This window comes from Typopeltis vanoorti, chromosome 23, assembly GCF_054136105.1.
Source record: "Typopeltis vanoorti isolate ZY-2024b chromosome 23, IOZ_Tvanoo_1.0, whole genome shotgun sequence".
Classification (NCBI taxonomy): domain Eukaryota; kingdom Metazoa; phylum Arthropoda; class Arachnida; order Uropygi; family Thelyphonidae; genus Typopeltis; species Typopeltis vanoorti.
The window spans coordinates 13,332,435-13,356,398 of NC_143571.1; the positions used below are offsets into that span (position 1 = coordinate 13,332,435).

Here is a 23,964-nt window from a genome sequence, read left to right on the forward strand (position 1 = left end):
CCGACTAGACTCGAAACCAAGTCTTCCTTCGTGTGGCCAAGCGCGGTGGTGTGCAAATGCCACATCCACTGAGCTACACAGGCTCTGACTTTCACAGATTAAATTAAAACATTTTAATTAAATGTTTTAATTTAATTCACTCTACTGGTCACTGGGATTTGAAGGGGATGAAGTAACCTTGGAGAGGGTGCAGAGATGGACAACAAAAATGATGTCAGGACTGTACAATATTGATTATTGAGGATAGACTGAGGGTATGCAGACTGTAGAGTTTGGTGAATAGAAAACAAAGGGGGGGGTATGATCAAGATATTTAAGCTGTTAAAGGGTTATTATCATATTAACACTGAGGAGATTTTTCATATGGTAGAATGAGAAAGAGGAAGAACAATACGAGGCCATCCCTAAGTTTTTTCGCATAGAGCGTGGAATGGAATGCATTGCCTGAGAGGGTGGTGAATGTGCAGACTGTGAATGATCTTAAGGAGTGGTATGATAGACTTTGTGTTCACCTCCTGCAATGAATCTTGTGACTTCCTGGAGGTAGGAAAATAATAATAATAATAAACAACTTCATACACATTCCAACATTTTCTGATGTCATCAATGTATATATAAAATCATGGCCCTAAAGAGACCATGGAGCCACCAAATGACTTTCCTCTTTTTGAAACTGTTCCCTATCTGTTTTATTTATCATTTTTATTATTATTAGGGATCACTTAAGGATCAAAGCTATATAACTGTCAGAGACCTCCACATCGCATTTTAAGAAGTGCAGAGAACCAACCAGTGTTTCTGACTTAATGCCCAATCCCCACTGTCTTGTGGTGTGTGTGTCCTGTTGGTGGGCAGCTACCTGAATACTGAATGAGGAGATGGTCTGACAATTTGGGATTTAGTTTACCAAATTGTATTCTGTATTGACTTAAACTAAAACAAAATGATGGTATAGCATGTTGGAATTTCATGTTAACTCGGGTGGGAATATCACCTGCTTAAATGCTGTTTTCATCTGGGGACTAGGGCCAACATATCAAACATGACATTGTAACGAAAGGCTGTTTGTTTGACTATATTGTAATATCTTCTTTATTCTTTATAGCAGTACTCTTTTGCTTTCGTAACCTTTCTTACTTATTCTATTGCGTACTATGTTTATCCACCTTTCGTATTTACTAGTTGTATGCCTATGAAAACTGCAAAATTTATTTGTTAAGACTGCGCCACCAGTATTTCTATATCGGCATAAGACTTGGTAATACATCCTGTAGGTCTCTCTCTCCCTCTCTCTTACTAGCATAATTTTCTTCAATAAAGTTTACGTAAACAGTCGTGGTTTCTCAAGTACTTAAATTTCACTTTTAATTCCTTAGTTATTTACCACTCACAAGTCTGAGTTTACTTAGGAACAGTGCATTGTAAATTAAAAGATCAGGTGGCCCTCCATTGACATATAAATAAAACATTTATTTACAACAATAACAAAGTACATTAATTAAACGATAGGGAGGTTACTCTCTCTACCTATCCATTGGACTTGTAGCATAAAGAATTTACTAGTTGTATGCCTATGAAAACTGGAAAATTTATTTGTTAAGACTGCGCCACCAATATGCGCCGGCAATACTTTCTCTTTTCAATTATAAAATACTATACAATATAATTACTCAATTACTTCTCCGCTTATTGAATCAAATTATTGAAACTCTAATTTACTCACAAAGAGGTTAGCTAGCTTTGCCAAGTTATCTCACAAATTATATTCCAATTAATAACAAATCAGAGGACTCTCTTATAGACACTTCTTATTACTATTTCTTATCAGTCCATCTATAACATATCTCCTAAATTACAAAAGGAATGTACAATAAAAGATGGAACAAACTTACAGAGACTCTGTGTCGCACACTCATCCAAAGGTCCTGCACTAAAGTCCCTATGCCTTTTCTTTCATCTCGGGTCTTAGGGATTTGAGCATACGGGCAAAATTTCTCCGGCACTTGAAGATTGCTCTGTTGCTTTTGGCTTCGGTTGATCTCCCACGGCAAAAAATAACTGACCGATACTTGGCTCGGGTATTTACATTGGCATTTCTCTCAACATTTCCATCTGGCTTGGCCTCGCCGTAACGTCCCGTCCTCTGAATCCTACTCCCGGTATTTCTGCCTCTAATTGCCGATTCCGATAACTGCTGACGACTCTGCCTCTGACTGCTGACTCTGAAAGCTCTAACTGCCACCCCGAAAAAGCTCCCAATGTTTTGGCTCAGCCCCCTTTTATTTCACGTTCTCCGGGACATTGTACGAAGGGTTATAACCCCTGAAAAATTCAGCACGACTCCTTGATCTTCTGTTAAGACCAACCCATTCTTTCTTCTCCTCTGTGCACTCCTTTAATCCTATCTTGTCGGGCAAGGAAACTTGTCTGAACATTGCCGATCTCTTTGACACTAACCTAGAAGGTGTTTACACACAGAGTTAGCAAACAACTTTCTCATAGACTTAAATCATAAACAACTTTCTTATGCCCTTACATAGAGCTATTATACAAAGTTCTGGTGGCAAAACATTGCCTTTGTTTTTTACATTCTAGAAATTTTTGTTAAAGCAGTAAGTACAGTCAATTCCCATAGGGTTATTTACATTAATATTTAGCATAAAATATATAGAGACATACAAGGTTACTTTTGTAACAATCTCATGAGACTTGACCTCTGTAAAAATCGATGTAAAGCGCTTTGGCATTTCCAAGCTACATCGAGTTTTACAACATCAACAGAATCGACGATAACATCAACATAAGAAGCATTAACAGAAAAGAAGTGGAACCAGCAAAAGAATTAGAGAAGTACATTGACATTATTGGTGTTACTGAAACAAAGAAGAAAAAACAGAATTTTCTACTAAACAACAATTACAAGACATTATATTCAGTCAGTAATGATTAGGGCAAGAGAGGAGTAGCTGTAAGTGTTCAACACTAAACTCAGATTATTTTCTTGAATGGCAGGCAATTTCAAGTAGAGTGATGTGGACAAACATCAAAATGGAGAATTAGACAGTGAGACAAAAAAGTTCTCAAATTTTATCCTCTTCTTACTAAGGAAGAAGAGGATAAAAAATTCAAATCATTAGAGGGAGGCAGGTGACGTAAAAAAAAAAATGGTCTTTTTGGAGATCTAAATAGCAGAATAGGAAATGAATACAAACATAGAAATGTGTCATAGAAACTTGGAAAAAAAAAAAAAGAGCAAAACTAATAATAATGACAAGTAACTGCTGGATTTCTGTTCACGACCAGACTAGTCATGATCATCATGTTCCACCATAAACATGTGCAAAAATGTACATGGAGAGAAGACACAAGAAATAAGAAAAGTTTCATTGACTATATTATTGTTGATCCAGGATACAAGCTTCTTGCTGGTCCAGGATACAAGAATACATAGGGGATTTGAAATAGGAAGTGATTACCATTTAGCTTTGAGCAAGATAAAAATACATTTCATATTTTGAAAAGAAAAATATGTAAGAAAGTTTTTTTAACCAGGCGTTAGTAAGGCGGGGTGTCACAGATCCCAAAGATTTTAAATCGACTATAACTTTTTAACAACATGTGGCAGTGAGTCATGTCTGAGTATATCTCCCCCTCCCGTAACCCGCTACTTGACCCCATAGACGACAGGCTGTTGCGCTCAAGCAAGTTTAGCATGTAGAGGTATAAAGTGTGCTGAGGTCCACCAGACCCCACCTGGCCAAAAGTGTGATCATATTTACTTCTGAAATGCAAGTTGTTTTCATGTATATTCTACTAAAATAATATCATTCCTGCTGTGTCTCTTCTATATTTTTACATACCAACTATAAGCAAATACAGTTTTGTAAATATTTAGAGGATATTTTGACAATAATATGTTTTTTTTTACCAGATGAGTTAAGCAGGAAGAACAGAGGTTATGTCAACTTATAGATGACGCTTTAATGTCAGATTATATGGTATGACAGACAAGGAGCCATTTAGTGGAGATGATGATAGTGAAATTGATTTAGAATTAGTCAATAACTATGAGTTAATTTTGTGGATCTGCATTTTTATTCACTTAAACAATACGTAATCTAATATTGATTAAAAAGATATGGATTTCTATAATAAACTACATTATTTGGGTGGGTCTGTGGGATCCCACCTTAAAACTTTTGTTACATTTTCTCACCTCACCAGCACCAGGTTAAAAAAATCAAAGTGGAGCAGCTCAGAGATGAACTAGACTCAAGGATACAAATATTGCTGAAGAAGAAAAAAAATGAAGTTTGAAAACATCAAACCTTATAGCTCAGTGGCAGACTCTGAAATAAACACTGATTGATTTTGATAGGTAAAGGTAGTGAAAGAAAAGAGTGACAGAGTTAGGATGGTGAGTCTGTTGCCACGTTACGACAGAGAGGAGTTTAGAAGGAGGGCCATAATCGCAAATGACTTTATGCGCAGGTTATGCAGATGGTGTGGTGTGGAATGAGTTTAATGGGCAAAAGGATTTATATAAGATGGATGGCCTGCATTTGAATGGATTAGGTGTGTGGAGACTGGAAAAAGTGTTGCTGAATGAAGTGAAAATGGATGTGCAGAACCAGGGAAACTAGAACTACCAAGAAGGGGGGGGGGATATGCAGACATCAGTGAGATAGTTGAGTGTAAGAACGTATATAATGTACTAATGTACCTGAGCCAGTACTAAGGACAAAAAATCGGAATGTGATAGTGAATAACGCATCAAGATAGGGGTGGGACAAAGGGACCTCTGTATTTCATGTATACTAATGCCAGGAGTATTAGGAACAAGAAGGAAGAATTTTTGGCCTTGATTGGCAATTTCACTAATGCCAATAACCTGGCCACAGGTTATTGGCATTAGTGAAACATGGCTGACAGAAGATGATATAGTTAGTGGGATAGAATGTGTAGGTTATAGTGTGTTTAGGAGGGACAAAGAGAATAAAATGGAGGGAGGAGTGTTATTGATGATAGCTGATGAACTGCAGCCAAGGAGAATTGAAGTTGTATTGCAGGATAGTGAAAAGAGCTCATTTGAAGCTATTTGGTGTGAGATTGAGACTGGCAGAACAAAATATACAGTTGGGTGCTGCTATAGACCAGGTGATGGAATAGATGGTGGAGATAGTATGCATAAGCAAATAGAAGCAATGAGTGGAAGGAGGGTAATTATTATGGGGGATTTCAACTATGGTAACCTTGATTGGAAGGAGGAGAGGACACATGTGAAGAAGGAGCTGGATTTTATTCAATTATTAAGGGATAACTATCTGAGACAGCATGTAATTGAAAATATTAGGGGTTTGAGAGTGCTTGACCTGGTAATAGCATCTGAGATTTTGACTGTAATGAATATGACCATGTTGCCACCTATCGGTGAGAGTGATCAATAAGGTCTTGGTCTGTACTTTTACTCCTTTTTTGGGCTTTAATTCCTCTGCTATCATTAGCAAAACCCTCATCCTGTTCCTTCTGTCCTCTCTGAAGACACTACATCCCTTATGATCATTCCACATATACCTGTCTTAATCGAAAATTCCACATCTTTAGCCACCTCCCAGGTGGCTAAAGGTGTGGAATTTTTTATTAAGACAGGGTATGTGTGGAATTAACGTGCTGGTAAGTATGACAAGCTTAGGAGATTGCTTGGTTCAGTGCCATGGTATGTAAAACTGCAAGGGCTGGATGTTGATAGAGCATGGGAAGTGGTCAAGGAGCATTTACAGGAGGTTATGGCTGATTGTATACCTAGGGTCCGAATATTTAAACAAGTAGGGGTTAAATGAGTGAATAACACCATTAAGCTTGAGCTGTAAAAAAAAAAGAAACAACTGTGGAGGGAATTTAAAGAGAAAGGTGACCTGCAGGCACACGAACGGTATAAAGTGCAGCCCAGAAGGGTAACGAGTGTGGTAAAAAAAGCAAAAGCAGATTACAAAAGGAAACTAGCTATGCAAACTAAAGAGAATCCCAAATAGTTTTTTCAATATGCTGCAAGCAAGAAAAAAACTGTACACGGCAAAATGATTTTAAGGAATGACGATGGTAAGCAGGTCACTGAATCAGTCGATATTGTGGAGTTACTGAGTGAGCACTTTGCAAAAGTATATCATCCAGGTGGTGACATTGAAAAAATGAAGGAACCATTAGTTTATACAGGAATTGTGATGAATGAAGTGGAGGTGAATAGTCTATTACAGAACCTTAATGTGAATACATCTGTGGGATTGGATGGTATACTGGCACGGGTCTTACGTGAAGTGGCTAAGGAATTATCAGTGCCCTTGACCATATTGTTTAATCTGAGTCTCAGGTCTGGTTTAGTCCCGAAGGTGTGGAAAGAGGGGAAAATAGTTTCGCTGCATAAAGGAGGATACAAGACTATGGTTGCAAATTACCGACTGATCAGCATATCAGGAGTCGTTGTCAAGGTCTTGGAGAAAGTAGTCAAGGGAAAAATACAGGAATGGATTGATGAAAATCAGATACTGTACAGGGGACAACATGGCTTTGTGAAGGGTAGATCATGCCTCAGTAACTTGCTCAAGTTTTATAACATGGTGACGGCTGAACTGGATAAGGGTAATGGGTTTACAGTGATACTGCTGGACCTGGCTAAGGCATTTGACAGGGATGCCACATGGAATTCTAATCCATAAACTACAAGATATGGGAATGGATATAGGGTTGGTGAGATGGATAGGTCGGTGGTTGATGGAGAGATATCAAAGAGTAGTTTATTCAAAGACAGAGTCCAAAAGACAGCCAGTGACTAGTGGTGTGCCGCAGGGCTCTCTTCTTGGACCACTGCTGTTTAATTTGTTCATTAACGATATAGGGAAGGATCTAAGAGGAACAGTTCATTTGTTTGCTGATGATGCAAAGTTGGGTAGGGCAATAGTGAATGCAGAAGATGTCAAAATCTTGCAGGACGACTTGGATAGATTGGAATTCTGGGCTAAGGAGAATGGATGTCAATTTAATGTGATAAAATGTAAGGTTATGCATTTTGGGCTGAAAAGATTAGCAGCAGTATACCACATTGGTAGAACTGTACTTCAGGAGATTGATGAGGCCAGGGACTTGGGAGTGTTGGTGGATAGGGAGATGAAGTTTAGGGGGCACACTGCAAAAGTAGCTAAATCAGCTCATCAACTCACTTGGTTGTTGAAAAATACCTTGACGAGCAGAGACAAGCAGAGTTATTGTACCTCTGTATATCGAGCCTTGATAAGACCTCATCTCGACTACTATGCCCAGATTTGGTCACCTAGGTTCCTTCTTGATGTTGAGGAGGTGGAGAGGATCCAGAGGCGAGTGACTAAGATGACAGCAGGTCTATGGAATGAACCATATGAGAACAGGTTGAAGATTTGTGGGTTGCAGAAAGTAGTTGATAGGCAGAAAAGGGGGAGATATGATTGAGACATTCAAATTGCTAAAAGGTTTCTATAGGATAAATTCTGAGGATATTTTTGAGATCAGGACTGGTGGTGAGAGAATTAGGGGACATCTATGGAAGCTGGGTTCTTTACTTTTAGAGTGGTTCTTTACTTTAGGTTCTTTACTTATAGCTTCAAATGAACTGCCCTCTGAGTCCTATACTTTCTGTACTTTTACTCCTTTTTTGGGCTTTAATTCCTCTGCTATCATTAGCAAAACCCTCATCCTGTTCCTTCTGTCCTCTCTGAAGACACCTACATCCCTTATGACCATATCATTTTTCAGTCAACCATCTCTCACTAATTCCAAAACTTTTGGCCCATTGGTGCTAACTATTGCACAGATTATGCAGGAGGAATAGTGTGGAGTTTGTGAACTCCACACCTTTTTTTTTTTTTTTTTTTTTTTTTTTTTTTGTAGCTCTCCATCTCAGCTTATCTGTGTCACACCATGACAACAGACTCACAACTTTTACTTTCTCACTCTTCTTTTTTCATGCACACAACTCTTTCATGTCTTCTTGCATACCACACTTGTTACCTGCTAAATCATGTGCCAACCAAAATAAACATCTCTTTCACCTTAACTCTCTACATCCTTACAGCATAACTATCTTTATTTTAGCTCCAAGAAAACACGATTTCGTCACAGTCTCCTCAAGGATGCCTCATATCGATGAATCACCATACAAAATCCAATCCAATCCGATTTTTCATTCTTTTACTCTTTCATGCTCTGCTTTCTTTTCCCTTTCTTTTTCTTCTGTGTCATTGAATTGTCTCTAACAATTCACATTTTGTTCTGCAAAGAACTCCATATACATATGCAATCTTTTCCATTACTTTCTGGTCATTCTCTTCATTTTCCACTACATCATGTGTACAGTCACTCATACCGCTTGCAACACTACGCCAGTCTCATCATGTATTTTGTCTTTCAACTCACCTCTTCTTACTATGTTCACACTTCTCGCATTCACTCACAAAATACTTTCTATTAGTATATTCTCCAGTTTCATTCTCCTTCCAATAATTTTTCGTTGTGCAAAGGCCATGCATTTCATATATGCTGCAGTAAATGTAATCACACATGTTAAAATCACCTGCCATTGTTTTGCACGTTGCCACCATGCTGCACAATATAGTGCAAAATAAAACAAATATTAAAACATTGAAAATCAGTAAATTAAACACATTACCATTGCAGTTAATCACACAAACATTCATACATATAATGATGCAAAAAAAAAAATTACTTCATTGATGCAGAAGACTCCCAAAAAGAACTTATCTTTTGGCCATAATATTTACCACTAGCACTTTCTTCTGCTCTCTTGCAGACGTTGTTGAGTTGGATCTATTTTTTTTCATAGTGACCAGTCCATCTTGTGATATATATATATATTTGTATGAATGTGTGAAGGTAAAAGATGATCACGAGCATCTATACTCGTATAGGCAGGATTCGAATTGTCAGCTTTTTGGCTGGATAGTGGATATGCTAACTACTGGCAATTAGGCTGGCTAAATATGTAAATAGACAACAGAATTAGCAAAGCTGGTATGGTAGGAAGTCATCTGAATGAATTTATATGGAATAAGAGAGAAAAAATGATTACTCAAAAGTAGCTGTATGCAAGACAATGTTCAAACCAATTTTAACATTGATCTAAGAGCTAAGTTAGAAGTAAAACAGTTGATTAAAGGAAAAACCGGAAATAGTGTGATGCAAAGTTCAAGCTCACATATTTCTGAATAGTAACAATGTCACATTACTTTTGAATATGATTTTGCTATTGACAATATCTATTCACTTTCCTAAGTTCTGAGAAAAATTAGGAAAGTGAATAGATATTGTCAATAGCAAAATCATATTCAAAAGTAATGTGACATTGTTACTATTCAGAAATATGTGAGCAAAGCTAATTTCAGATAGTGTGGTCACTTAAACAGAATATTAAAGGAAAAACCGGAAATAGTGTGATGCAAAGTTCAAGAGCTGGAAAAATCAAAGGTACGAAAACTTGAAAGGATGAATGAGAGTGAAAGTGTGGAGCAGGGTTCAAGAGTTTGAAAATTCGAAAGAATGAATGACCAAGTAAACGTGACAGAAGATTCAAAAGTTGAGTTGGTTAGGATGAGGCAAGAAATGAAATGGACACGAAATGAAGTTAAGAAAATTTGGGAAATGTATGGGAGAGTGAAAATGATTAAAACAAAGCATGTTGGTATAAAAGAGGTAACGAAAGACTCGCAAGTAACGTTGTATGGCGACGTAATTATTAAAGGTGTGCTGGATGAAAGGATGCATAAGGTATGTTTTCCTGGTGATAGAATGAGTAGAGTGATTGAGGCATTGGATATGAGAAGGAAACGAGCAAAAGAGCAAATTCATACCTTGTTAAAGAGTTTTAACAGGTATGAATGACTTGACTGAGAACAAAGAACACGTCAGATTGTGGAGGTTGCTTAGATAGATAAAAGAGAATAGTGTGATAGGAAAGGTAGTAAGCATGTTGCCTTGGTATGACAGTGGTGAGATGAGGTGGAGAGCAAGGATTATGAATGATATGTTAGCTGAAATGTGTGAAGAGAAAGGAGTGCAGCTTGTCAATGTGTGGAATGAGTTTGAAGGACAAAGTGAACTATATAAGAGTGATGGACTGCATTTGTGTGGTTTTGGTGTGAGTCATTTGGAGAGACGTCTGCTGGAAGGTAGAGAAGTGAGTACAGAGAATGAAGCTGATCAAGTGTGAAACGATGTGGGAGAGTAAGACAGAAGAGAATGAGAGAATGGGTGTGCAAGATGGACAGGGAAATGGGGAGGCTCAGGGTGAACAGGGGAACACAGCATGAGAAAGGTGGATGCTCCAAGAGGATGTGATTGTATGTGTAGACGGGAAAGGAATGGGATGACCTGGGATCAAGAGGAAACAGTTGGACTTGAAGATGGTTCTAAAATGAATAAACAGAAAGGGAAATGTTCAAAGCAAATGCTAGAAGTATAAGAAACAATTGAGATGAAATGGTTGCATTAATTGAGTCTGTTCACCCCAAAACTGTTGGAATAAGTGAGACATGGTTAGATGAAGACAACATCTTGACAGGAATAGAGATGGAAGGCCATGATGTGTTTCGTTAGGATAGAAAGGATAAAAAGGGAGGGGGAGTGCTATTGATGATAGAGAAATAGTTATGTCCATAGAAAGTAGAGATGCAAGAGGGGAAATAGTGCCATTGGTTTTGAGACAGTATGGTGTAAGATAGAGGTGAATAGAATGAAATACTTGGTAGGATGTTGTTATAGACCTAGTAATGTGGATGATAGCAACTATGAAATGTATAATCAAATGCCAAGCAAATAAGAAAAGGGTGATCATTATGGGTGATTTTCATTATGGCAATATAGACCGGAATGATGAGATAGCAACTGGAAGTAAAGAAAATGAGTTTCTTGAGTTTTTGAGGGATAACTATCTCAGACAGTACGCAACAGAGGGCATGCGAGGATTTGAGGGTCTTGGATTTGATCATCTCATTTGAGGATGCAATTATAAATGTCCAATCACCCACCAATTGGTAAGAGTGACCATGAGTTGATTACCTGGGTGGTTGTCAGCAGTGTAAGGACCTCTGTGAGAAAAGGGTATATGTGGAACAATGAACAAAGGGGAATGATTATAAAGAGCTCAGGAGACAGCATGCAGATGTAGCATGAAACGAGGAGTTAGCTGGAAAAGAGATCAATGCAGCTTGGGGGATTTTCAAGAACTATCTTGTAGAAGCAATGTCTAAATGTATTCCAAGGGTCAGAAGGTTAAATAGGGTAGTTGTGAAATGGATGAATAAAGAGATTAAGGATACGATACAGAGAAAAAGGGCATTATGGAGGCATCATAAGAGAAGTGTTAATAACCAATTCCATAAGGATTACAAAGATCAGGCAAGGCAGGTGTCTTGGTTGGTAAGGGTAGCAGAAGTGATGTATGAGCAGCAGTTAGCTAATGAAGCCAAAAAGAATCTTAAGGAGTTTTTTCAATATGTAGCTAGCAAAAAAAAAAAAAAAAAGATTATGGAAGGATGACATTGATTGGAGAATACAGTATAAAGATAGCTGTTGCAGAGGATATAGTGGAGATACTTAATGAACAGTTCATAAAGGTCTTTCAATCTTGTGAATGTGACTTCATGGAGGGATTGAGAGCAGTTGATGATAGGGAGGAGAGACTGACTGTAAGTGAGCAAGCAGTGTATTGGGAGTTGAGCAAACTAGATGTTAATAAGGCTGTGGGACTTGATAATATATCACCACGTATTCTGAACGAATGTGCCAGGGAATTGACACCTGCCTTGACATATTTTTTTAATATGAGTCTTGCACTGGGTCAAGTTCCTAAGGAGTGAAGGAGGGCAAGATTGTGCTGCTTCATAAGGGAGGTGATAGAACTCAAGCATCAAACTATAGGCCTATCTGTGTGTCAGGTATTGTGGTTAAGTTGTTGGAGAAGCTTGTGAGAACTAGGATCGAGAATTGGGTTGACAACAATGGTATTATCTTTGATGGACAGCATGATTTGCTAAAGGGAGGTCATGTTTTAGTAATCTACTTACTTGAATAAGTGACTTCTTCCTTGGACAGAAAAGAGGGATACACAGTAATATACTTGTATTTCGCAAAGGCTTTTGATAGATTATCACATGATAAATTGATGGTCAAACTAGAGCGGATGGGGTTTGATATTAGATTAGCGCATTGGATTGGAAACTGTCTATCTGATAGATATCAGCAAGTTGTGTATGGGTGAGCAATATTCAGGAAAAGGAAAGTCACTAGTGGTGTGTCTCAGGGGTCTGTTTTAGGGCCACTACTGTTTAATTTGTATATTAATGATATTAGCGAAGATTTGGATGGATATATTCAGTTGTTTACAGATGATGCAAAGTTGGGATGAATATTGAGGAGTAGGGAAGATGTGGCCTTACAATAAGAGACTTGAATAAATTGAATGATTGGGCACAGGAATGGGGGATGCGAGTTCAATGTTGCAAAATGTAAGGTTTTAAAATTTGGGAAAGAAAGATCAGATGCAGAATTTATGCTTGGTGAGGATATATTGTCACAGGTGAAGGAAATAAGAGATCTGAGGGTGATAGTGGATAAGGATCTAAAATTTAGGGGACACATCGCCAAAATTGTGAAGACAACACAAAGGCTTCTGGGAATGATGCAGAGGACACTGACGTGTAGAAGTAAGGAGATTCTTGTTCCATTGTATAAGGCTTTGATTAGGCCACACATGGACTATTGTGCCCAGATTTGGTCACCGGGTTTTCAGAAGGATGAAGAGATGTTGGAAAGGGTCCAAAGGTGACTAACTAAGGTAGTTTCTGACCTCTGGAATGTTGAATATGAGGAAAGATTGAGAAGATGTAATTTATAGAGTATGGTAGATAGAAGGAAGAGTGGGAGATATGATAGAGACCTACAAGTTAGTAAGGGGTTATTATAGGATCAGCGTTGTAGAGGTTCTACAGAAAACAGTGAGAGTTCAGGGGAGAACTAGAGGTCATCCCTGGAAACTATAAAGAGGATATGAGCAGGGGAGTGAGAAGCAGGTTTTTTGTGTGCAGAGTTGTGAATGACTGGAATAGTGTGGTGTCTGCAGAGAATTTGAGTGTGTTTAAAAGCATGGTATGATGAACTGTGTATGATAAAAGGACCTCCTAAATGAGTCTTTGATTTCATGAGGTCTTGGGTTAGTAGTAATAATAATGATTAGCAAAGCAGGTATTTGATGCCAGGAAAAAGATACAGAGGAAGATGAAGAATAGGTGGATTGATGCAGTTAGAATGCCTTAAAAAAAGTAAGATTTGACAATAGAGGAATCCTGGTAAGATAGACTAATTTGGAGAAAAATTGTTGATTAGGAAATTAGTAATAATGTAAATTTGTCATATAGTACTATTACAGTATCATATTACATCCCTTGAAGGAACACATCAGGAATTTTATGATGATGCCTTATCTTATTTTCTAAGATATCTCATTGAATTAAGTGACTTGTTGTGGGAGGCCTACACTAACTGTTATTCACACAATGCATATCATACTTCTGCTTGAAAACATTCACCGATAAAGCACTCACTGCCACTTCTGGCAACCCATTCCACCCATTCACCATTCTTCAATCTTATCTAGTACTCATGCACTAAAAAAACTTTTCTCTGTCAGTTTTATAAAACTGCCTTATTTAGTTATGTGTTTCTATTATATCCCCTCTTTTTTCACCTATCAATCTTCATAGGAAGCATGTTCTAGGCCTTTGCAATCTGTCCTTGAATTCTCTTTACCACTTCTTCATCCCTGAGAAATCTAGGTAATAGTCCAGAAGTGTCCTTTATACAGTTTCCTAAAGAGGGAACCTCCTATAGATGGAAATAACCTCCCAATGCATAAACTTTTCTGGTACTCTCATAGTATCATGTTACACTGACAGGTTTGGCCCTTTGCACTATGTTCCCCTAAACTTCAAGTTCCTTTTAACCTTAGTCCAAACTAACAACATCAGTTTCCTGCAGTTCAGTTTCATCAACATAGTGCACAGCTTGTTTCCCAAAGTGCATAACCTTATGCTTTGTCACTTTAAATTGGCAGCTGTTATCTTTTGTCCATATTGCCAGTCTAATTAAATAATCCTGCAGGATCTCTGTATCATCATACCCAGTTTTGCATAATCTGAAAATAACAAGATATTTCCCCTTAGATCATTTCCTGTATTATGGAACACAACAAATTAACTATATCCCAAATACAGATCAGCTCTGTAGTATACAACTAGTCATCTGTCTTCCCCTGCATTACTCTTTGATGTCTGTCCATGAGTTACTATTTTATCCATATCACCAGCTTCATATCCATCCCTATTTGCTCCCATTTAAATAACAGTTTCATGTGGTATCCTCTCAAATCCTTTGCAAAGTCCAAGAGTATCATTATGTAGCTAATTCCTTTATATAACTAAGCTTTCACTTTATTATAAAAAGTGAGTAAATTACTGAGGCATCAGCTATCCTCTGCATAGCCATGCTGCTCCCATAAAGTGACATATTACTGTTCACCTATTCTTGAATTCTTTCACCAACTTCTCCAGTATCTTAATCGCCATGCCTGAGATACCAATTGCCTATAATTTGCTGCATCGGTCTTGGAGCCTCCTTTATGCAATGGAATTATGGATAGAATACTCTGTAGCAGGCAATATGTCTTGTTGATGGAGGATGTCTTATCTTAGTAATTTATTCACTTTCTATAATAAAATTAGCAGTTCAGTTGGATAAGGGAAATAACTACATATTGGTGACTTTCTGAAAGTAATTGACAGAATACTTCATGGTAAGGTTCTCTGCATTATTTTTTCAACAGAATTAGGGACCTAGTTGAGAGTCAAATTAGAGATGAGTAAGATGGATTCCGAAAGGGATAGGGACTGTAGACCAAACTTGGTTATAGATCAAATATTTTATTGAGGTGTATCATCAAGAAATGTTTGAAATTTCACTAACTTGTGATTATGTGTTTTGTTGATTTTAAAAGTCTTTCAATTCAATTAGACAGAAATCGTATAGAATACCTGATATATTCATTAGCATTATATTTGCTTTATATGACAACATAAAGGCTTGTCAAGTAGATAAAGCATATAGCAAACTTTTCTGTTGATTCTGTTATTTATGTAACTGATGATGCTGAGAATCAGCATCATCAGTTGCCTAAATTTGACAAGTTTTGCATAACTTGTATACATCTGATTATCAATGTCAAGAAAAATAAAATAATGAAAAGGGGATGATAAAATAATGATAAAGATGATTCTTCTGTCTTTTTTTATGGATTTTCTATAGAACAAGTTCCTCTCCTCGGTTATGTTTGTAGGGTGTAACTGATTCTGGTGAGGTGAGGAATGAAGTGGATAGATTAGGAATGGTCTCTGAAGTATTCAAACATTTAAGTAAATTTTGGAAAGACTCGGGAATAGCACTAAGAATTAAACTCTAGATTTACATAAGTTGTTTTTTTTCTCTCTCTCTCTTCTATATTATGGAACTGATACTTGAGCATATTTGGACATTGTGTTAAGAGTGATAATAGAAGATGATGCTTTTTTGATCAGCAGTGCTTGAGGAGTACTTTGGGAGTGAAATGGTTTGACTGTGTGTCAGCTGCCTCTTAGAATGGCTACAGTGGTTTGGCCATTATTGTCTTCGTTGTCAGAATGCAGGAATCCCTTGGGAAAGAAAGTTATTTTGTGAGATCTGAAGAATGTTATGAAAAGAGGTGGATCCCAAATGAGAAGAGTTGATAAACATGACTTTAATTATTACTATTATTATTACTATTATTACGGGCAACAACTCCAGGGAGTCATTAGACTCATCGAGGGAGGCCCCAAATCATATTCATCACAACTATTTGACATTCATACAGTATCTATCATACCTCGCCTTAAACTCATTCACTGTCACAGCATCCACCACAGACTCAGGGAGCGCATTCCACTCATTCACTACTCTAAAAGTAAAGAACCCAGCTCTAACACCTTTACTAACCACACTTTTGCCCAGTTTCCATGGATGTCCCCTAGTCCTCCCACAACCAGCCCTGTTCTCAAAAATATCTTCTGAATTAATTTTATAGAAACCCTTGAGTAATTTGAATGTCTCAATCATATCTCCCCTCCTCCGCCTATCAACCAATTTTTGCAACCCACAAATCCTCAACCTGTTCTCATACGGTTCATTCCACAGACCTGCTATCATCTTGGTCACTCGCCTCTGGATCCTCTCCACCTCCTCCCCATCAAGAAGAAACCTAGGTGACCAAATCTGAGCACAGTAGTCTAGATGGGGTCTTATCAAGGCTCGATACAGAGGAACAATAACCTGCTTGTCTCTGCTTGTCAACGTATTCTTCAGCAACCAAGTGATTTGAGGAGCTGATTTGGCCACTTTTGCAATGTGTCCCCTAAATTTCAATTCCTTATCTACCAACACTCCTAAATCTCGTGCCTCATCAATTTCCTGGAGCACGGTTCCACCAATGCAGTAAACTGCCGCCAATCTTTTCACCCCAAAATGCATAACCTTACATTTTGCCACATTAAACTGACATCCATTCTCCTTAGCCCAGACCTCCAATCTATCCAAATCATCCTGCAAAATTTTGACGTCATCTGCATTCACTATTGCCCTACCCAACTTCGCATCATCCGCAAACAAATGAACTGTTCCTCTCAGATCATTTCCTATATCATTTATGAACAAATTAAACAGCAGTGGTCCAAGAACAGATCCTTGTGGCACACCACTAGTCACAGGCAGTCTTGTGGACTCTACTCCCGAGTAAACCACTCTCTGATATCTCTCCGTCAACCACCCTCTTATCCATCTCACCAACCCTATGTCCATTCCCATATGCCGCAATTTACTGATTAGAATTCCATGTGGAATCCTGTCAAAGGCCTTGGCAAGGTCCAGTAGAATCACCGTAAACCCATTACCCTTATCCAGTTCAGCCGTCACTGTGTTATAATACGTGAGCAAGTTACTGAGGCATGACCTACCCTTCACAAAACCATGCTGTCCCCGATACAGTATCCCATTTTCTTCTATCCAATCTTGTATTTTCCTCTTGACTATTTTCTCTAAGACCTTGACAATGATTCCTGATATGCTAATCGGTCGGTAATTCACAACAGCAGTCCTGGAACCACCTTTATGCAGTGGAACTATTTTCCCCTCTTTCCACCCGCTCGGGACTAACCCAGACCCGAGACTCAAATTAAACAAAATGGTCAAGGGTACTGACAGTTCTTTAGCTGCTTCTCGTACAACACGAGCTGGTATACCATCCAATCCCACAGATGTATTGACATTGAGGTTTTGCAATAGACTACTCACCTCCACTTCATTAACCTCAATTCCCATATAATCTACTGGTTTATTCGTTTCTGCAATGTCACCACCTGGATGATATACTTTTGCAAAGTGCTCACTAAGTAACTCAACTACCTCAACTGATTCAGTTACCTCCCTACCATCGGCATTCTTTAAAATCAATCTGCCATGTACATTTTTCCTTTTACTTGCTACATATCTAAAAAACTGTTTAGGATTCTCTTTAGCCTGCATGGCCAATGTTCTTTCGTAATCCTTTTTTGCTTTTCTTACCACACTCGTCACCCTTCTGGCCTGCGCTTTATACCGTTCATGTGCCTGCCGGTCACCCTTCTCCTTAAATTCCCTCCATAGTTGTTTCTTTTTTTGCAACTCAAGTTTAATGGTGTTATTCATCCATTTAACTCCTACTTGATTTATTATTCGGACTCTAGGTATACAGTCAGCCATTGCTTCATGCAAGCACTTCTTACCTACCTCCCATGCACTATCAACTTCTAGTCCTTGCAGTTGTACATGCCATGGCACTGAACCAAACAAACTCCTAAGCTTGTCATACTTTCCAGCCCGATAATTCCACATGTACCCTGTCTTAATTGAAAATTCTACACCTTTAGTCACCTCCCAAGTTAAGACTCTATGATCACTCTCACCGATTGGTGGCAATGTGGTCATATTTGTTACAGCCAAATCCTCAGATGTAATTACTAGGTCAAGCACTCTCTGACCCCTAGTATTTTCCATTACATGCTGTCGCAGATAGTTATCCCTTAATAACCGCATAAAATCCAGTTCCTTCCTCCCGTGTGTCCTCTCCTCACTCCAATCAATGCGACCATAGTTGAAATCTCCCATAATAATCACCCTCCTTCCACCCATTTCTTCTATTTGCTTGTGCATACTGTCACCACCATCTTTTCCATCACCTGGTCTATAGCAGCACCCAATTGTATATTTAGTTCTGCTAGCCACAATCTCACACCAAATGGCCTCAAATGTGCTCTTTTCTCTATCCTGCAATTCAACTTCTATTCTCCTTGGCTGGAGTTCATCAGCTATCATCAACAATACTCCTCCCCCCATTTTATTCTCTCTGTCATTCCTGAACACACTATACCCATCACATTCAATCCCACTAGTTATATCATCTACAGTCAGCCATGCTTCACTAATACCTATAACCTATGCAGAAGGAGATACTCAGACAAACATTTGGCATGGAAAGCTGATTGATCTCATCAGACCTTAAATCCATCTCCATCACATAGTTGGAAGAATGACAGGACATTCTCTTTAATTAGAAAATGACCCCAGTTTGATTCTCATCTTGATGAGAGAAATTGTTTTATGTTTCAGTTGAAGATTATTCGTCAATCTCATACAGAGGTAGCAGGTATTCATTAGCATTATAATTGCTTTATATGAAAACAGCAAGGCTTGTAGAGTAGATAAAGCATATAGCAAACTTTTCTGTTGATTCTGTTATTTTCCCACAAAACATAAATTGACTAGAGAAAAGAAAAATATAGTCAAAAATAATATGTATTGACTGATGGTTGCTTTCAGGACTTTGTATGCATGATATAGATCATGAGAATAATGTTTGTTTTTATTTATGTGAATCCCTCCCATTATAGATTGTAAACCTAATTGTAGCAGTGCTATGGGTAGGCTAAGGATTATTACCGTATTTTTTGGATGATAAGACACACCCCAAATTATGAGACAATTTTTAGGAAAAAAAAATGATTATATAAAAATATTCTCAAACTTTAAATTTCATCTATTATTACCATAACTTGTACTACCAGCAGTATTCCATTCGTCTTCACTCATCTCGGCACTGTCACTTTTCGTATTGTTGGCTGAACTATTGTTATCACTCTCTTCAAAAACTAAGTCATCTTCAGTACCATCCATCATGTTACTTATGCCACATTTTTTAAAAGGCTTAATAATCTTCTCGTCCATTCAAAACTGCATATGCTTACCCACTAACTACTGACGCTGGTAAAGTTTCTGTATGTAAATTGGGGATTCCCACATATGCAACGAGACACGTGTTTGGCTCGCATCAAAAACATGGGAATCCAAGACTTACACAGTATCACCTACCTTCGCATCCCAATTCTAAGTCGATTTCTCTACATAAAAAGATGCGTCTTATGGTCCGAAAATATGGTAGATAATCCAGGAACTGTGTACTAGATACTAAAAATGCAATTTGAAACCGCTTTAAGTCTCCAGTAAACAGGATGATGATTTCATACTAGGCCACCAAAATTGGCTATCACCTAAAAACCTTTTTTACAAACTGCCATGAGCAATGGGATTTGGGATTTAAACCCATGTACTATAAGTTAGAAAGTGGATATGATATATCCATTTGACTGAGTCGTTTATGGTTAGTATGGCCTTACTCAGTGAGTCTTAAGACTCTCTGGAAAGGTGTGGATCATAAAAATAATAATAACATAGCATTAGTCAAAACCTAATTTTTAAATAAATCTTAATAGCTTTGTTTATTTATCAATTTCATCTTTTTATTGCAGGTGGTATGCAAAAAAGCTAGAATTTCTTCGTTGCTGCCTCTATCTTGTTTTAGACTACTACTTTATTTCAAGTATTGACTTTAATGCAATTTCATACATTCTGAGGATTTTACACACTATATTTTTTTCTTCTGCAATATTTTGGGGATTGCAATCTTTGAAAGAAATCAATGAAGAGAAATAGCCATAAGCTTTGGAGAAACTGTAATGATTCAGTAGGGTTGCCCATTCTTTTTTTTATGAGAAAATCCTACAGAAAACTGACTAAATATAGGCATACAAGAAACTGAAGAAAATTGAAAAGTTCAAAGATTGAGCATAGTTTATAACATCACATTGCTCCTTGGGTTATTTTTTTTTTTTTGAAAGAAATTTAAAATAGCATTTATGCTTAGTTAAATCTTATTTATATTAGTACACAGTAGTTGTATGAAAGTTTCATATTTTAAACTGATAAGGCCATGAAGAGGATGAGGATTGTGTTAGTATGCAGTTATCTATACAGATATATGTAAATTAAAATTCTGTGCCAGCAGCCATGTAGTGTTAAGCAGATTACTTATCCATGGAGCATGAAGTACAAGAAGTTCTGAGAAATTCATTTGAATGCTTTCCAGTAAGAATCAATAGTTTATGATCATTCTGCCCAGATCAATACAAAAGAGTATTGTATATAGTCAAGAATATTTCCTTTTCCTTTAGTATAAATATGGAACTACTGTATATTTGGTTATATGTAAAGATTTAAAACCAAAGAGTGATTTTATATATTTGTTATGTTTGGGCTATCTGTGAATGTGTTCATGTGTTTGTATTTTATCGACTGGCACTGAGTGTAATCTATGTCTGAATTACCACTATTTATGCTATCAAGTCATAAAACAACAATAAAATAAAGGCAGTTAAAAAAAAATGTGAATTACTGACTTGATCGAAAACCAGAATGTCTAATTCTATGTATTATATAAATTTAATAGACAAGAATATGGAGGGATAAAACTAAGGTTCATTAAAAACTTGGCAGCTTATATTGTTCTTCTTTGGTCTGCTTAATTTTATTAATTCTTATTACTTTTTTAAACAGAGATGTCACCTTTAAATGTGATTATTTAACTGATTCAATTTTTGTACATTAATTGTTTATCTTGTAGTCACTTTTGCTGTGATAGTGTTATGCTAGACAAATGTATGCTATTAAGTATCTAATAAAGTTTAGTTTTATCAACTTCTTCATACCTTCAACATGTCTTTTTATTTGTTGGAAGTTTTTCCACTTGGTTATACTATATTCTGAAATTATATTCTTGGTTTAATCCTTTATCCAAGTGTAAGCAAACAAAGTTTGCACCTGAAGTAACTTCAGGACTGGGCAACTCGTACATAGAAGCTAATGGCTTTACATCACTTGCCTTAGTATCCCATAATGCAAAGCACATATCCTTATGGGCATGTATAATGCTATGCATTATAGGAAGGACCACTACCCAGCCCAATTTCGACCTTTATTGAGGAACACATAACCATGAAATGTAGAATTCTGGCATATATTATCATTATCAGGGTATCAGACATCAGGGCATCAATATTATCAGAATTCTGGCATATATTATTATTATAAGGCATCTCTGTGAATATTTAGGAATCATTGCTAAAGATCCCACACTTAATGTTATCTGCATACCATGTAACTCTTTAAATTGATTCAGTAAGAGCATGCAACTTCCTCTGCAACTTATTATACTTCTTCACTACTCTCAGACTAAAAAAATGTAGTCTTTACATCCTTGTTAACTACATTTTTACTCACTTTCTGGGAATAAACACTTGTTTCTTTCCCTCATGCTATTATGTATGAAAATTTCTTCTGCATCTATCCTATAAAATCTCCTTAATAATTTATGTTTTTATCACATCCCCTCAATATTTGTCTTTCAGGAAAAAAAAAGGTCTGCAGCAAACTGATCCTTTACAGAGATTGTCTATAGAATATTGCTGTCTTAATCACCTACTTCTGAATCCTCTTTACCACTTCCTTGTCCACTTGAATTCCAGGACCATTGCATAAGAAGCTATGGATGTCAATGGTGCATGGTAAATAAATGGTCAGGAATTGTTTAAGGGAAACAGTATTAAACTGCCTACCCAGGGACAGAAGATACACCAAATAGTAACAACTTAAAGCAAGAGCTGGGAAAAAAAAAAAATTGTGGACAGAATTTTAAAAAAATGGTAATCAGCATGCCCATGAACAATACAAAGCACATGCAAAAAAAAAAAAAAAAAAAAAAAAAAAAAGAGTGACCAGTATGGTAAGGAGGGCTAAATCAGATATGAAACAAAATTAGTTCAGCAAGCCAAAGGAAATCCTATAAAGTTTTTTTTTTTTTTACTTTGTAGCAAGCAAGAGTACTACTTTGAGGGACTTTTGAATGAGGAAAATGCAAGGACTCACAGAGAAGATGGGCAGCTTTCTGAGGGGATGGTGCAGAACATCAGTAGAGTGGAAGTGACGGAGGCCATGAAGAGGATGAGGAATGGAAAATCGGTGGGCCCCGACAGGATTCCAGTGGAGGCATGGAAGGCACTGGGGGAGGAGGGAATTGACCTGCTGTGGGACCTGTTCATGAAAGTTTGCCAACAGGAAAATATACCCGAGGAATGGAGGGAGAGTACTCTTGTCCCCATCTACAAGGGTAAAGGGGATTCACAAGACTGTAAAAATTACAGAGGAATAAAGTTGATGTCCCACACAATGAAAATCCTAGAAAGGGTTCTTGATGGAAGATTGAGGAAGGAGGTGGAGATTTCAAGGAACAATTTGGTTTCATGCCTGGTAGATCAACAACAGATGCTATCTTTGGGTTACGGCAGATGATGGAAAAGTTTCGAGAGAAACAATGGGAGCTACATCTGGCATTTATTGATCTGGAGAAAGCATACGATAGAGTGCCAAGGCAAGAAGTCTGAAGGTGTCTGAGGGAGAAGAAGGTTCCGGAGAAATATGTCAGGTTGGTGCAGGAGATGTACAGAAATGTGAAGACGCGTGTTTGGACCTGCATGGGACAGACAGAAAGTTTTCAAGTAACAGTTGGCTTGCATCAAGGGTCAGCATTAAGTCCATTTCTGTTTAACATTGGATGGAGGAGGTGAGAGAAGATGCGCCTTGGACAATGTTGTATGCAGATGACATCTTGCTGTGTGCAGATTCAAGAGAAGAAGCGGGAACTAAACTGGAAAGATGGAGAAAAGTACTGGAGAGAGAGGTATGAGACCGAGCAGAAGTAAGACAGAGTATGTGTTGCACAGTGGGTGGCGGCCAGGAGACAGATCTGGAGCTGGAAGGAAATGTCATCAGGAAGGTGAGGGACTTTAGATATTTAGGTTCAAGTGGAAGAAGATGGAGGAGCTGAGAAGGAAGTGGGATGCAGGATAACAAGCGGGTTGGAGGAACTGGAGGGAGATGGCTGAAGTGTTATGTGATAAGACGGTGCCAATCAATCTAAAAGGCAAAATCTATAGGACAGTAGTGAGGCTAGCTATGACATATGCTATAGAAACTGTGACCTTGAGGAAAAATAACATCAGCAGGATGGAAGTAGCAGAGATGAGAATGCTTAGGTGGATGTGCAGTGTGACCAGAAAGGATCGTCTGAGAAATGACTATGTAAGGGGGAACAGTGAAAGTTACGAACTTAGGAGCGAAGATACAGGAGGCAAGGTTGAGATGGTTTGGTCATGTGATGAGGACGAATATGTCGGAAGAAGGAAGCGTGGGCGGCCAAAGAAGAGATGGAGGGAGCTGGTAGAAGAGGACTTAAGGATGAAGAACTTGGATGTGGTGACAGCTCAAGACAGGAGGATGTAGAGGAGACTCATCATCAACAGTGACCCCACTTCAGTGGGAGAAGCTGCAGAAGAAGAAGAAGCAAGCAAGAGTAAAAATGATTATGGAAGGATAACT

General features: G+C 37.8%; 1 protein-coding gene across 1 annotated transcript in view; it reads left to right on the forward strand.

The window, feature by feature from the left end:
• The window catches only part of LOC150093631 (alkylglycerol monooxygenase-like), a 193,801-nt gene extending 172,556 nt beyond the window's left edge, over positions 1-21,245 (forward strand). The window contains exon 11 of the mRNA XM_090412763.1: positions 20,004-21,245. Coding sequence (XP_090268889.1) covers positions 20,004-20,187 — 184 coding nt within the window. The 3' untranslated portion in view covers positions 20,188-21,245. The remainder of the gene's footprint in view (positions 1-20,003) is intronic.
• Positions 21,246-23,964: the final 2,719 nt, after the last annotated feature.